This window comes from Xenopus tropicalis, chromosome 7, assembly GCF_000004195.4.
Source record: "Xenopus tropicalis strain Nigerian chromosome 7, UCB_Xtro_10.0, whole genome shotgun sequence".
In the NCBI taxonomy this organism is placed as follows: domain Eukaryota; kingdom Metazoa; phylum Chordata; class Amphibia; order Anura; family Pipidae; genus Xenopus; species Xenopus tropicalis.
In genome coordinates, this window is record NC_030683.2 from 56,449,447 (window position 1) to 56,467,149 (window position 17,703).

General features: G+C 39.1%; 1 protein-coding gene across 1 annotated transcript in view; it reads right to left on the minus strand.

Moving 5' to 3' along the window:
* The window catches only part of echs1 (enoyl-CoA hydratase, short chain, 1, mitochondrial), a 40,594-nt gene extending 23,605 nt beyond the window's left edge, over positions 1–16,989 (minus strand). Inside the window, 4 exon segments of the mRNA NM_001005437.1 lie at positions 2,734–2,833; positions 12,273–12,400; positions 15,055–15,252; positions 16,881–16,989. Of these exon segments, the coding sequence (NP_001005437.1) occupies positions 2,734–2,833; positions 12,273–12,400; positions 15,055–15,252; positions 16,881–16,956 (502 nt within the window). The 5' untranslated portion in view covers positions 16,957–16,989.
* Between the last annotated feature and the right edge of the window lie 714 nt (positions 16,990–17,703).

Here is a 17,703-nt window from a genome sequence, read left to right on the forward strand (position 1 = left end):
CTTTTGCATCAAACCCCTGTGTGTGTGCGGCACTCTTTCTATTATGTTTTTGTTCATTTTGCGCGAAATCGCGCCGCCGCATCTGCCATCCCGCCGGCGACTTACATGTTCGCCGGTGGGATGGCAGGGGTAGGCAACTCGGGGAGATTAGTCGCCCACGAACAGGGAGTTTTGCCGCAGGCGACTAATCTCCCCGTGTGCCAGAGCCCTAAAAGTGCATCCTTGGTACCTTGATTTTCATTTGCTGTACAGGCACCCAGGCCTTGTGTTACTATTGATTGTGTGCACAATGTTGATTCCCCTTTAACCCTTTCACTGCCAGCTGTTTTGGACCAAAGTGGAACTTCTACTGCCAGACAGTTTTTGAACATTTTGCACTGTTTAACTTTAGGGGCCTTTCCTCGGGGGGACTTTTAGTTTACCCAGGAAAACAATATATTGTTTTTTTCAGGACAAACTAAGCTTTCAAAATATGGTAGAATTTTGGTGTAATTCCAATTCTGTAACAAGATATAGGCCTCTAAATGTCTAAAAAATTTTTAAAAAATCATATTTTTCATAATATAAACACATACCAGAAACAAAAATTATTTCATGCACAAAAATACAACTGATTTGGAAAGTCCCATGTCTCCTGAATGTGCCAATACCAAATATATATAGATTTATGGAGATTTCTCACTTGTATAGGTCAAAAACTCCCAGCAGTACACTACCAAATTTCCAAAGCACTTCTCCAGAAAGCTGCATACTTTAGATTTCAAGGCCAAAACTTCAACAGAAGGTTTATCCCAGAAAATTACATATTTCTGGAAAGAACAGATTCTGGGGAATCCAGAATAGGCACAACTGTCTGTCTACTCCAAACTATCTAAAAATTATAGGTTTTTATCAAAATTTGTGAAGTTTTTAAAAAAATCGCTTCAAAGCTTCCAGTCTATAGTATCTTATCTCCTACAGGTCATAAAGAAACCGAATAAAACACCCTAAATTTGAACGCCAGGGGTCCACTGAACAGTTTGATGCCCAATATGTATAGGTTTACCTAAGTATGTGGCATGTAGGGGCCCCAATGTGAACATACCCCCATATGATCTATCATTTCTGTCATTTCAACTCCTGCAAAATCAACACATTTACATCATTATATGTGGGATAAAGCTGGTAAAAAGTACATTCACCCCAGAAAGTCATATTTTTGGAAAGTACACATTCTCCTGAATTCAAAATGGGTACCCATGTCTATCTACTCCAAAGTACCAAGCTGCAAAGCTTTCCTAAAGCTGGCAATTTTGATGACATTTCCAAAAATCCGCTCAAAGTTTCCATTTTGCAGCATCTCCCACATAGCATTAGGTACCAAGATACCAAGGACACCCTGAATTTGAATGCCAGGGGTCCACTGTAACAGTTTGATGCCCAATATGTAAAGGTTTACCTAAATATGTGGCATGTAGAGGCCCCAATGGGAACATACCCCCATATGATGTGTCATTTAAAAAAATCAACACATTTACATCCTTTATGTGGAATAATGCTAAAAAAAAAAGTACGCTCACCCCAGAAAGCCATATATTTTTGGAAAGTACACTTTCCCCCGAATCTAAAATGGGTACCCATGTCTTTCTACTCCAAAGTACCAAGCCGCAAAGCTTTCCTAAGTTTGCCGATTTTTATGATATTTCAGAAAATCGCCTAAAAATGTTGAAGTTTGCCGCATTTATCTCACACAATTTCTTGAGTACAAAGGCAAATCACCCCAAATAGGAACTCCTAAGGTCTACTGAACAGTTTAATGCCCAATATGCATAGATATACCAAAGTCTGTGGTATGTACTGACCCCAAAATTGAAAATAGCGCATATGGATTTCTGGCCTGCAAACCCAGCTTTTGCATACAGAGCCCCCTGTCAGCGTATTATGTGCAGTAACACCCCCAAACTATACAGAGACCCCCAGAAAACCATATAGTTTTGGAAAGTACACATTCTAATGAATGCAAAATAGGTAAAGTTATTTTCGTACACCAAAGTTACACCTGGCAAAGCTATGCTAAAAACAGATTAGGAACACTTATACAGGGATAAAAATGCAATAAAACCACAAAAATTGTGCAAATCAACGAAACAACAAAATAAGTCACACGACAGTGTAATTAGTGGTCAGAATATCTGATCCAATAGTCACGCTGTCAAAATAAACCATTTTTAAGGAAAAGAAACTAAAAACAAGCAGTAAAATGGAAAAAAAATTAAATAAATAATGTAATAAAAAGTTTGTGTATACACGTGTGTACATATGTAAAAGTCATGTAACAGTATGTAAGTGTGTATATGAGTGTATATAAGTGTATATTAGTGTGCAAAATGGAAAAAAAACAAAAAAAAAGTGCTAAATTGTGTGCTGCATGTAGGTATAAATGTGTGTGAGTGTAAGTGTGTAAATACAATAAATAAAAACACACTTACTTGGCCCTCCTGCTGCAGTCCCGGTGAGTGGGGGGGAGAAGCAGGAAGTGACAGCAAGCAGCAGACGCGATGCGATCGCGTCTACTGCTTGGGGGGGGCCCTGCGACGATTAAGTCGCAGAGCCGACATGACAGCCCCCCTGGCTCATTGCCCAGGGGGCTGTCATCAGTAAAAACTCTCTGCAGAAGCGGCGCATGCGCATGAAAAATAAGTGATTGATAAATGTGATTTTTCCAAAAGGGAAAACAAAGCCTCTAGCACATACCTGGGATGGTACCTAGCAGTATCTCTGGCTGTCCAAATTCTGCCTTCTCTCCAGCATATATGATGTCGCACATCATGGCAAGTTCACACCCTCCTCCAAGCTGAAAACAAACAAGAACATTATGAAGCACAGAAGAGGTTTTCAGTGGTTGTTCACCTTTAAATTAACTTTTAGTATGATAGACAATGACATTCTGAGACAATTTAAAATTGGTTTTCATTTGTTATTATTTGTGGTTATTCAGTTATTTAGGATTTTGTTTAGCAGCTCTCCAGTTTGGGTTTTGTTTACCTTAGCAAGCAGGCAGCCTTGAATAAAAGACTGGAATATGATTAGATGGGGGCCTAAATAGAAAGATAAGGAATGAAAAGTAACAATAATACTAAAAGCTCACAGAAAAATAGTTTTTTAGCTGCCAGGGTCAGTGACTCCAATTTTTAGGTTGGAAATAAGAATATGACAAAGGTAAATAATAAAATCTATATAAAAAATGAATAATGAGGACCATTTGCAAAAAATAGGGCATTCAATATTTATATCTAATATATTCTATGTTAAAAGTTAAATTAAAGGTAAAACGCCCCTGATAAATTACATTTACATTTTATATGAATAAACCCAAATTCTCAAAATGTTGCTAGTCTTTACAGTGTGGTGTGGACTGGTGAAAAACTCTTTTGAGGGCAAGGTGAGTTTCTGACAAAATAGTAAATAACTGTTCTCTTAGGCTGATGTCCTCTGCTACTCTATATTTTCCTCATTGTTGTTCCCATAAATTATGAAGTGTTAATTTAAAAGTGCTCGTTTAGGGTTACTACTGAAAATAGTAATTTAAATTAAAGGGGTAGTTCACTTTTCCAAATACTTCAAACAGTTCCACAGTCTTCACATTTTTCAATAGCTTTTTCATTTTAATTCTTCTAGTAGTTTCATTTTTGGAGAAGCCAATAGGGAGTTGCTAACACTCTAAACCAGGGGTGCCCAAAAGGTGGATTGCGGTCTACCAGAAGATCACTTTCTGGTAGTCCTCAACAGGACGACATGGATGACATGCCACCACTTCTTTTTCCCCCCAGCATACTGGAGCTTTTGAGTGCGGCTGCTCAAGCCATTCGTCTATGTAGTTTCATCCCAGTATAGAAGATTGTCCCCACCGGGCCGCTGTATATATTTGTTCCCACTTTATATACAGTGGAGGAAATAATTATTTGACCCCTCACTGATTTTGTAAGTTTGTCCAATGACAAAGAAATGAAAAGTCTCAGAACAGTATCATTTCAATGGTAGGTTTATTTTAACAGTGGCAGATAGCACATCAAAAGGAAAATCGAAAAAATAACTTTAAATAAAAGATAGCAACTGATTTGCATTTCATTGAGTGAAATAAGTTTTTGAACCCCTACCAACCATTAAGAGTTCTGGCTCCCACAGAGTGGTTAGACACTTCTACTCAATTAGTCAACCTCATTAAGGACACCTGTCTTAACTAGTCACCTGTATAAAAGACACCTGTCCACAGAATCAATCAATCAAGCAGACTCCAAACTCTCCAACATGGGAAAGACCAAAGAGCTGTCCAAGGATGTCAGAGACAAAATTGTAGACCTGCACAAGGCTGGAATGGGCTACAAAACCATTAGCAAGAAGCTGGGAGAGAAGGTGACAACTGTTGGTGCGATTGTTCGAAAATGGAAGGAGCACAAAATGACCATCAATCGACCTCGCTCTGGGGCTCCATGCAAGATCTCACCTCGTGGGGTGTCAATGATTCTGAGAAAGGTGAAAAAGCATCCTAGAACTACACGGAAGGAGTTAGTTAATGACCTCAAATTAGCAGGGACCACAGTCACCAAGAAAACCATTGGAAACACATTACACCGCAATAGATTAAAATCCTGCAGGGCTCGCAAGGTCCCCCTGCTCAAGCAGGCACATGTGCAGGCCCATCTGAAGTTTGCCAATGAACACCTGAATGATTCTGTGAGTGACTGGGAGAAGGTGCTGTGATCTGATGAGACCAAAATAGAGCTCTTTGGCATTAACTCAACTCGCTGTGTTTGGAGGAAGAAAAATGCTTCCTATGACCCCCAAAACACCGTCCCCACCATCAAGCATGGGGGTGGAAACATTTTGCTTTGGGGGTGTTTTTCTGCTAAGGGCACAGGACAACTTATTCGCATTAACGGGAAAATGGACGGAGCCATGTATCGTGAAATCCTGAACGACAACCTCCTTCCCTCTGCCAGGAAACTGAAAATGGGTCGTGGATGGGTGTTCCAGCACGACAATGACCCAAAACATACAGCAAAGGCAACAAAGGAGTGGCTTAAGAAGAAGCACATTAAGGTCATGGAGTGGCCTAGTCAGTCTCCGGACCTTAATCCAATAGAAAACCTATGGAGGGAGCTCAAGCTCAGAGTTGCACAGAGACAGCCTCAAAACCTTAGGGATTTAGAGATGATCTGCAAAGAGGAGTGGACCAACATTCCTCCTAAAATGTGCGCAAACTTGGTCATCAATTACAAGAAACGTTTGACCTCTGTGCTTGCAAACAAGGGTTTTTCCACTAAGTATTAAGTCTTTTTTTGTTAGAGGGTTCAAAAACTTATTTCACTCAATGAAATGCAAATCAGTTGCTATCTTTTATTTAAAGTTATTTTTTCGATTTTCCTTTTGATGTGCTATCTGCCACTGTTAAAATAAACCTACCATTGAAATGATACTGTTCTGAGACTTTTCATTTCTTTGTCATTGGACAAACTTACAAAATCAGTGAGGGGTCAAATAATTATTTCCTCCACTGTATGTTTCTATGTGCAGTAGAGAAGTAAAAACTACTACAATCCTTTCACATTAAACTTAACGTTGGCACTTGAATAATGTTATTTGGGCATTAAGTGTGAATTTGGTGCTGCATTTATATATTGCTATGTGCATTTGTTAAACACTGATTGATACTTTTTCTTGCTCATTGCGCCAAATGGTTGACGTCGCACTATTTTAACTGTGGTAGATCTCATGACGGAGGCCAGGTGGCAAAAGTAGATCACAGCCTGGCAAAGTCTGGGTACCGCTGCTCTAAACAGTTAAAATTTTATATTGTAGTTGATACTAATTGTGAAGCATGGGGAATTTTTTACAAAGAAAATTCTTGTCTTGATGTAAAAATCAGAGGTTTTTTATTTATTTCACAATAAAAAAACAAATAAGCAAGGCCCTTATTTACACCAGAGACTTGCAAAGCAAAGCAGACTTTGTTACAAAAAAAAATAAAATAAAACAAGAATCAACTTCGGCGATCGCGGCGCCGAGTATGCCACCCCACACATATTCTTACACACACATAGATTTTTGGGGTGAGTTGGAGGAGTTTCACACATTCACAGCACTCACACACAACATGCATTTAGCCAAGTGTATACATACACTTACACAATTTTACGGATTTTTTTTTTTAATTGCATTGTTTTGTTGTTGCCTGATGTTCATATTTAGAATGTTTTATGTTGATAGGTAACAAAAACACAAGCTTTATGACTATTTTCAGTTTGGTAGTTTGCAGTACAAAGATGTATTAACCCATTTTTGTTTCGTCAGAAGGGGTACTTTCGAAAAATCTATTTTTTTAGGGTCTCTTTTTTAGGGGGTCTTATGGTACATAATACACATATTATATTGCAAAGATCAGACCGTCAGGCTTGAAAATGTATATTAACTATTTTAATCTGTGTTTCAGGTATTTTTTCAAAACTGCCAATTTTGGAGGTGCAAACATTTTAAATCCTCCTTCCACATATCCTCACTCTATCAACCTTTACTGGCTGCAGGGGATGTCTCTTTAAAGCCCCATTTTCTGTTCATCATTTGGTTATATTTTCTGTCTCAGACTCTTCATCCCCACCTGCGTCTTCCCCCACTTTCCCAATTCAGAATACATGTAACAGACTCCCAGCCTTAGCTCACTTTCAAGGTCCAGTTTCTCCTCCTTTAGGGAGATGTCTGATGATGATACTCTGATGATACCCTAGTGAGTACAACCCAATACTACCCTCCACTATTGACTTATTTACTCATTTACAGGGTAAGTGTACTTGTGCTCAAAAACCACACCCCTAGGCATATCTACACTGCGTAGACCTTTATCCTCCTTCGAAGCATTATCTGCCATGTCATTACCACCTACACATACCATCTCCCAAGACAATCACATACATTTGTAAAACCTACATTTCTTGAATCCTGGTCCAGAGACACAGGTATACAATTCCAAAAGGAACAATTTAGCAACCTAATGAACAAATTACTTAAAAGCTCCAGATGCAGAATTCAAGAAACAAACTACAAAATTGTCACAAGATGATACTATACCCCTTCTAAATTGAAACTAATTTATAAACAGACCAGCGACATCTGCTACGTATATTCTGGACGTGCCCACTTATTCAACCCTTTTGGGAAGGCATTAGGAAAGCAATATACCATATCATAAATATTGAAGTTCCTAATGTTCCGGAATATGTCCTACTATTTCACCATCCCCGGAAAACTACAGCACCTACAGCGCAACCTGGTTCCACTAGCTATCTTTCAAAGAATCAGGCTTCTACAAACAATCTACAAGCTAGCACACCCCTGGCTGAATTTACAAACCACATTACTATGCTCCAGGTCTACAGAACATATGTAGAGGAAATCCATTAGCAGACTCAATTTTGAAGGCTGAGCAGAAGTACTACAATACCCTTTTCAACAGCAACAAATCCAATCAATTATGCCTGTTTTCTACATTCAATATCCTTCTACATCCCTCATCAACAGAATCTCTCATACTCATGCAATCTCCTCAGGAAATTGTTGATTTCTTCAAAAACAAAGACTTCAGACAAAGACAATCAGATCCTCATATCTACTAACACAGACCAGCTCCTCCTTGCTATGCCCCCTTCTGCATTGCTTAATTTTTTTCATCCTGTAGCAGCCTCTGAAGTCTCCTAGCTTCTCTTGTCATCCCCACTCACAACTTGCTCTCCTGACCCTATGCTTTCTTCCCTGCTTAAACACTGTGCTGCTGAAATTGTGTGGCAGTGTACATGTGTAAGTGTGCAAAATAAAAAGTAAAAAAGCAAATGTTACTAAAATGTGTCATTTGCAAATGTGTTTAAATGTGTAAAGGCCACTTATTGTTTCTGAAGTAGGGAAAAATGCTGTTATCGCTGAAGTGGTCTGTGTGGGTCTTCAGTTACAAAGTCCATGCAGCAAGAAGTGCGTGGACAGTGCAGGGCTATACAACATGTAGTTACCAGTGTCTGCTGTTTGGCGGTTGGTCCCGCAACAATTACATCACCGGACTGACATGAACTCTCCAAATCCTCTGCACCAGAGGCAAAAGCCGCCAATGCAGATGGAAAACCTCAAACTGGGAGGAGCATATTATGTATTTTATATGTGCTTGGCAGGTAAAGCTTTAAATCATTACTGTTCCATTGTTACTACATATGTAAAATAGCTACAAACCACCCTAAGTAGCTTAAAGCAGTTAACTGGAATAAGTCAAAGGAGATGGAAGCTTCTTTTTGGACCTATGAATATTACAAGTGTTGTAAAGCAGCAATTAGGAAGAAAATGAGTAACGGTTTACTTTACAAAAAGACTAACCATAGATTTTTTTTTAAGTATTTCAGTAGTAAAAATAGCCAATTTTGGTTACAAGAGACTCTAAAAAAAGCTGTTTTATTTTCATCAATGTATACAAAACAGAAAAGCCAGAATTACAGGACCAACTCTTTAAATGTACACATGGCTTAGTTAAGTGCTGTCCAACTGGCCAAACCCCCTCTGTGTGGCCCCCACCTGTCTGGCTGCTTTGATGGGTTAACTTTGCATAAGCTTTAAATGGTATCAGTTCTGAGATTTACTGGCCCCCTGCATGGATCACACCTCAGATTCAGGCTGTAATTGCCCTGCATTGTTTAAATACGTATTCCCCTGTACTGTTCACACCTTTTAATCTCTGGATTGTTCACATCTCAGGCTCAGACTGTAAGCACCCATATTGTTCACCTCTTCACACCTCAGACAGACTGTAGGAACAGTGCCAGCATTGTGTCACTGTATGTACTGCCTGTGTGTATGGCACACACAGGCAGCTAAGGGCAGGCAGAGTATAGCACACACAAGTGGGGTAGGGCAGGCAGAGTATGGCATACACGGGCAGCATAGGGCAGGCCAAGTATGGCACACACAGACAGCATAGGACAGACAGAGTATGGCACACACAGGAAGCACAGGGCAGGTAGAGTATGGTACACACAGGCAGGGTAAGGCAGGTAGATTATAGCACACGCGGGCAGCATAGGGCAAGCAGAGTATGGAACACACAGGAAGCATAGGGCAGGCAGAGTACTGCCTGTGTGTGCCATACTTTGCCTGCCCTATGCTGCCTGTGTGTGTGCCATACTCTGCCTGCCCTATGCTGCCTCTGGGAGGTGAACCTGGCAGGGGTTTGTTCTGGAAGTTTGTTAGCAGTAGGAAATAGCCATTAAATGGTCCCTAAGGTGTGTAATTATGTGCTGGGTGTTGCTGTGCTATCCACAGGGGAGGAAGAGGCCATAGGGATTTTAGGGTGTGTCATAATATGACATAATATAATTATTTCACATATGAATGATGGTTGATATCCCATAGTGAGCACCAACCATTGGGTTATTGCTGCGCATGGTCTTAAAAGCTCTTGTGGTAACATGGGTGTTGTTTGAAGTGGGAGCGGTTTAAAAAAAGGGGAATGGTCAAATGCAGCCCTCCACTATGTATACTGGAGAAATTGGACAGAAAAACTTTAAAAAAAAAATGCCAAAATGCCCCCCAGTGACTTTAATCACTTACCTTTTACCCCAGGCTGGTGTCCTGTTAGGAGAAAACCACATCAGCCCGGGGTAGCTGCAACACAGATATTTTGCCTCCAGGCGGCTAGTCTGCTGTGACTGCATTTTATATGTTTGTGGGGAGATGAGTGAAAGCAAAATTAATAATCTATTTTAGAAATCAGGTTGAAATGTATGTATATTTCTGTGCTTCATACAATGCAGAAAGCTGCATAATGGCAATGCATTTTTGAAAAATATTAAAAAAAACTACACAAGTAGTAAAAACAGGTCAAATTGGACTTAAATCAGAACGTAAACAGCCACATTTTGCAGTGATTACCACAGAACAAACTTTAGTACATTCTAGTAAAAGGTATATATCAGATCAAAATTAAGAGCATTTGTGTGTACATACTAAGTCCTAGCTCACTTATTAGACACATGAGTGTATTTTGGGACCGACATGTCCCACAATCCTACATCAAACAATTGCACATGTGCTGAGGTACTTGTACATGTGCCCCAACATAGTTCCCTCCTGGTGCAGAGGAGCATAGCACTGACAGAGGGGGTCTTATTAAGAAATACTTCACTGCAGTTATATGACCCCTTATCCAGAATGCTCGGGATGTCTTTCCGTAATTTGGATCTCAAGTCCACTAAAAATTCATTAAAACATTAATTAAACCCAGTAGCATTATTTTGCATCCAATAAGGATTAATTATATCTTATCTTAATTATATTTTGGGATCAAATACAAGGTACTGTTTTATTTTTACAGAGAAAAAGGAAATCAATTTTAAAAATCTTTCTGAATAACGGGTTTCCAGATAATGGATCCCTTACCTGTACTTTCAGCAATTGGTAGGGAAATAATTTGATGTGATAGGTGACAAGATATTTGTCTGGTAGTTCTAACACTGCTGCAGGAGCGCACACAAATGTTCTGCACCAGTTGCACCAGTGTTGATCTTTCTATAGGATTGATCTCAAATCTGCTCAATGGTGTGAAGGCCCTCGCTTTCAGCTTTCCTTCATCTTGCTTCTTCAAATAGTTCTGACAGCGCTTGGAAGTATACCAAGGGCTATATCACATTTACACCCGGTAGACAAAACAAATGCCAACTGCATGTTAGCGCAGAAATTGGGAGAATTTGTAAAATTCCACAAAGGTGTAAATTAAACAAAATTAAAGGTAAAAGTACAAATTGTTGGACTTGGGGGTAAATGTATATATATTTAATTTTCCAATAAAAAGATGACAACTCTAGAAAAGTTACAAAACTCAGCATGTACTGTATGTTAAAACCAATTTGGGTGTGTGTATAAACATACACCCAAATTGGTTTTAACATATAGTACATGCTGAGTTTTGCCATATTATATATATATATATATATATATATATATATATATATATATATATATATATATATATATATATATATATATATATATATATATAAATAAATATATATATTGAGCTTAAAGAATAGGACTTGTGCTGAACATACTTTTGCCTATTGTTTTAATTAAGAAATATCTATGGTTTTTGTTAAAGCAATAAATAAGAATGTGAAGCCAGTTTTATATTATTCTTGCCTGTCAGTACTTAGGTCAATGAAAATAACCCAACATGGCAAAATGGGAAAAAACATTTTTTAATAAAAACAATAAGCAGAATGTAATTTCTTTTTTTTTCTCTTTAAAGGTGAATTTTTATTGAGTTTATACATATATCAAACAAAAATAAAAGTCAATATAAATGTGGTGCCATTACTGGTACAATATTTACTAGGATGGTCTATTATTGGAGGCAGTTACGTATGTCAAAGAAGTACACTAGTATATCTGGTGTTAGCCTGTGATAGAGGTTATGAGCCCAAAGGGTCAGGGTTACACCAGTCTCCCCATACTCTCTCAAATTTTTCTACAGCTCCACGTGTTTCATATGTAAGTTTGATGAGCAGGAGGGCACTATCTACCAATTGTCTCCTGAAATTCAAGGAGGGCAGGTTGTTCCACATCCAGTGCATACTGGATGCATCACTGTCTTTTTTGTATAGAACATAAGAGTACGGAGTCTGATTCTGGCTGCATTCGTAGGTAATACATGATCAATGATCCCTAGTAGGCAGATCACAGGGTCTACTATCTGGGGGGTGCCCAGTTCCTGGGCCAGAGTTCCCACAATGTAATTTCTACACATATTATGTCCACTGTGCCAATTTTAAGCAAGGGTATTTTTAGATGTATACTACCATTTTAAGATCTACAGTTCAACACAAATATACTATATACATTTGTTACATATAGATATATAGTATATTATACTATATAACTACTATAGTTATTTACTATATTTATACCATCTGCAAAAGTGACAGGTGGCTAAAAAAACATCTTTAAAAAAATGTCACAAAACTACAAAAAGCTGCCCTCCATTTTATCCTGTAAGGGAAGGTCCTCACATTTAAAATGGATGCATGAGTATAAACTGTGCACACAATTTAACATCTATTTAAAGCATGCATGTTACGAGCATAATTTACTAATATTTTTTGTGTAGTGCTTTTACTGTGAAAAGTAATAAAACTTAGAGAAGAAACAATAGTTATCAACTAAAGAAAGAAATGACACCCTTATATTACATTACGAATAACAAAGTAACTCACCGCATATCCGTTAACAGCAGCAATAACTGGCTTCTTGACAAAGGACACACGGTTCCAATGAGAGAGGAAGTTACCACCATAGCACTCCTGGAAACTCCTGTTCTGCATTTCTTTTATATCTGCCCCAGCTGCAAGAACATAGACATTCACAAAAATCAAAAAACAATCTGTTGAGTAACAGTAAGAGATCTGTCAAAATTCTAACAATCTACAGATTTTTGGACAGAGAATTGCACACTGGGTGATAGATTACTGAGGCAACAAAACAATACAGGTTTCCTAACTCCCCCCTCCAAATAATGTTTGGCTAGGGTAAATAGCCAGGAAGCCAAGGAACAATTATAGAGAGGTATGAATAAGATGAAGATGAATATATAGGATTAACACTTTAGGAAATGAATCCATACAATTTACAATTTCTGTATTTGGGTAAATCCACCATGTTGTGTTCTCCGCCTCTGGCCTTCAAATATCTACCTGCATCTACCTACATAATGCTTGAAGCTCTTATTGCTATTCTGTATTATGACCTGTATTTTAAATACCACTAAAGTGATTGCGCTTGTTTCGGAATTGTCCTCATAGTCCAAATGCCTTGATTTTTTTATATATGTTTACATTCATAATATGTATGTTTATTTATAATGTGTGTATTTGAATTTGTCTTTCACCATTTGATTTTTGAATGATAAAAATTGAAAACTTGGAGGGGAGGACCATTCGTCCACTTTACATAGGTACTGTGTATGCCCCTGAAAATGTGGGCATGGCCTAATCAGTGGTCCCCAACAAATGATGTCACTGAAGGCTTATTGCTTCTTACATCACTGTGCATGCACACATCTAACCTAGCCAAGGAAATGTAAATTGGAAGAATGGCATCTAGTTTTGGGAGTCCAGGGGAGGGGGTCCAAAACTGGGTAACTCCCAGGAAACGTAAGGAGTTGACAGGTATACCATACAATATATACTCTGATTTATTCACCAATAGGTTCAGTCCACAACAGAGACAGTTCCCACACACCCAGGCTCTCCAAAAGATTGAATGCCCGGTGCTCACTGCCGGAGGGATCGGCACCCTCCAAAATCCAATATAACAGCAAAAAAGCAAGTGGCACTCAGAGCTACAAACAAGGGAACAAGCCCTTTAAATATTTATTGCTGTTATTCACCAATAGGTCCATCCAGGGAACACGTGGACATCCATTTAGGTCAGAAAGGAGATTTAATCCTAAGGGCTCTGGCACACGGGGAGATTAGTCGCCCGCGGCAAAACTCCCTGTTCGCGGGCGACTAATCTCCCCGAGTTGCCTTCCCCCTGCCATCCCACCGGCGAACATGTAAGTCGCCGGCGGGATGGCACGCGCGGCGGCGGCGTTTTTTTGGCGATTTCCCGAAATCGCCCCGTGGGAGATTAGTCGCCCGTGAACAGGGAGTTTTGCCGCGGGCGACTAATCTCCCCGTGTGCCAGAGCCCTAATAGGTAAAAAGGAGGAGTGCACAGGAAACTTCAATCAAAGGCAAGCAGACGTTCCTTTATCTTGTTTTTTTTAAATACCTGGTCATTCTACAACATTATCAAGAGAAAGTGCTGTTTAGGTTAAGGCCCCACGAAGTGGCCTGTGTAACTCGAATCGTGAAAAAAATTCAAAATGTTGATAAATCACCCCTTCACGTTTGTTGGCAGATATCAGCCAAGTGTGCCTGGCCAGGATGGATTCAGTGCTTCCAGGCACAGGTACAATTGGAAGATTTTCTCAAGCGTACAGGGGAATTGTCAGCCTTCACTTATGCACACGCTGACAATCCATCTTGTAGGGCCTTACCCTAGGGTCTATGGGTTATGAAAACAGACTTGCCAGTTTGGGTATATTTATGCTGGAGAAGAGGCGCTGAACCGGGGGACAACTGTGTATAAATATATAAGGGGATTGTATAATAATCTTATTGATGCTTTATTTACCAGCAGGTCCTTCCGGCAGACAAAGGGAATCTATCCCGATTAGAACAAAGGAGGTTCCAACTAAATATATGAAAATAATTTTTTACAGTGACAGCTGTGAAGTTGTGGAATACTCTCCCTGAATCAGTTGTAATGGCCAAAACATTAGATAGCTCCAAGAAGGGGTTGGATGGCTTTTTAGCAAGTTAGGAAATACAGGCTTATTGAAATCAAACTTAGTACAAGTTGATCCAGAGATTGGTCCAACTGCAATCTTGGAGCCAGGACGGAATTTGTGCCCCAATGAGGTAAATTGGGGAGGCTTCAGAAAGGTTTTTTGCCTTCCTCTTGATCAAGTAACAGTTAGATAGGTTTCATATAGCCATAAAAGGTTAAACTTGTAGGACATGTAACTGCCTTTTATGTTTCTAGATATGTAGAGAGTAAGGTCACACAGGGCGTATTTGTCAACCTGAGGATAAGCACAGGCTGACCATACGCCCCTATGCTTTAACAATCTTATCGATGGGCCCTGGAGATCAGTGATTCAGCCAAGTGGTGGATTGCCAATGACTTGTACCCAATAGGAAAAATTACAGTCCTTCACATATTCCCCCAAACATCTCTCTTCTGCACACTACTTTCTTAGTAAGATTTGCTTTTTTGTTTCTGTTGTTAAGAACCATCAAAATGGCTTTCAAATTTTAAAAACTGACACATTTTAGTAATGTTGGACCTTTTTTTGCCTTCAATGATCTTTTCTTACATAAATTAGTTATTAAACTGATAAAATGAAACAAAAATGAAACTGTTGCTGAGTACAGGTAACATTTTCACTAACCAGCAAATGCCCTTTCACTACCAGTAATAACAATAGCACCAATGTTTGGGTCTTCTTCAAAAGTATCCAATGCCTGATTGATCTCTGTCATCAATCCATCACACAGTGCATTCAAAGCCTTTGGTCGGTTCAGACGGATCAATCCAACATTATGATGCTGCCCCTTTCTCTCCACAAGTATATATTGAAAAGCTGATCCTGCAAGGAATATATAAAAAGGACTTAAGTGTTAATCCATTAAACGTACTTTTACTAATATACCAAACATATTTTAACAGTAATGAAAACATTTGAAACTCCTGGATTAAAAGGCATCTGCGTAATATCACGTACTTTCACCTGTCATCCTAAGAAATAATTCCAATTTTTTTTCTTTTGTATTTGCCAACCAAAATAAACTTCACTTACACTATATAACAATTATATATTGTTTCCTTCAATATTGGAATTACACAATCACAGCAAACGGGCAGATGCCATTTTGTGAAAAGGATTATTAAGGCAAGTTTTGTATCGTACCAAAATCAGGTTTATGTTCTTAAAATGGGGGACCTGATACACATGCCCATGCAAAGGCTACACAATTAGATGGTGAGGAGGGAGAGGGAAAGTGAGGAGTGCAGTAAAATTAGATTTCTAGTGCTAAATGGAAAGTGAAGTAATTGTCTGCCCCGCCTCTATACCTAAGGCAGAGTGGTGGGGCAGGCAATATAAGATTGATAGCTGGGATTTTTAAATGCCTTATAATAGGTATGGGTGTGTTGATATAAAATGGTATTTGGGTATCAGGTTTAATTTGAAAAGGACTTTTATTATACAGCTTTTAATGTTGGGTGACAGGTCCCGTTTAAAGGAGAAGGAAAGGTAAAATCACGGAGGGTGCCAAAACGTTAGACAACCCCCAGTGATTATAATCACTTACCTTATATGCTGCACTGGTGCTCCTGTTAGGAAAAAAATCACATCAGTTCGGGGTAGCTGCGAGACAGAGGTCCTCTTCAGTCTGTCTTCGTTCTTCTGAATCCCGGGGCCAGGGCATGTGCAGTAGGGTGAAAATGCTGACTTCTCGTTAAAGTTTGGCTTTTCACTCTACTGCACATGAGCAAGTGGTGCAAAGACATGAAGAGGATCACTTTCTTGCAGCTACCCCGGGCTGGTGCGGTTTTCTCCTAATGGGCACCAAGGTTTAATGTAAGCGATTACAGTCACTGGGAGGTGCCTAACATTTTGGCACCCCCCAGTGATTGTACCTGGGCCCACTGGCCCAGCCTACTTTCCATGGTAGCAATGTAAAGGAAGTATATAGTCAGACCAGGGTATAAAGTAAAAAGTCTGTCCCCACATAGCAGAGAAGTCTCGTTTTTGCATAGTGAGCCAATGAACACTTTAATACATTTGACAGTAATATGGGCATAGAATGCAAACCAGTTTTAAACAATGTAACAAATAATGCTGTAACAGCTTGTATAGACAATTATGCCTGTCATTGAGCTATGCCACTCAGATGGAAGGCAGGCTTTCTGCTTTCCCTTCTAAACTAGGACACCCTTAAATCTATTTTTCTCAGTCCTTTCGTTTCTCAATCAACACATCTGCTACACTTTCTAGTGCCAAATATCTGGTTTAACTGAACAAAAATAATGAAAACCCATAAGACATCATGTTTTATTAATGCCTTACAGCAAATCTAAAATGCCTTTTTTAGCTGACTTTGTCACCTCGACCTTAGGTACGCCTAATGCAAACGCCTCTCAGTCTGATCATTAGTCGGATCTAACATTCCTCTCCCCATTTATATACAGAAATACACTTTTTCCTCACTGTACCGGCGCTGTAGCCTCTACGAAGGCACTGACGGATCTGACTTAGAGGACCAAATATTCCCCAGCTAACCATCGCCATCTTAAAATTTGTTGCTCATGCGTAGAAAATCTGTCTCGCTTAGATAGACAGACGGAGGGAGCTCTATTACGCATGCGCTTATTCTGCGAACGAGACTTGAGCGTAAACATTATGGGCTGTCAGTTTTGACCTTTACGTTTCAGGACTTTTCCTTTAGGAGCAGGAGTGTTTTAATTGCATTACTTTGTTTTTGTTTTTCATTGTATCAGTTTATTGTCAAAATACATAGCTTTATAACGTGATCCACCACATTGTTATCATTATTCATATTATTAATTATTTTCTATTTTTTTTTCGTGCGCATAACGTTATTTCATTGTAGTTCTAATTATCTTTTAGTTGTAACAGATCGCAGAAAGATTTGTAACGTGTTGTCAGATTTATTTTACCTTAACCCTTTCACAGCCAGCAAAATTGGCAGAACAGTAATGTTCACACGTTTCTGGTTGGCAACTGCAGCAGTGAACACAAATGTTAAGCAACACACACTCTCTTTCTCATGGACAGCAGTTTTGTGCAGCACCAATTAATATTCAATACAGACTCCTACAGTTTCTATCTTAGTTTGTGATCTATATTATTAAATGTCCATGTGGACTTCTAAATGTAGACAAAACCATTACTTCATTTAGGGATGGAATGGCTAACCACAGATCGGCCATTAGGACTTTTTGTTGAGTTCAAACATACATTGGCTAGCTTAAAAAGCATGATCATCAATCACGTTCCCCCCCACCCCAGTTAGAG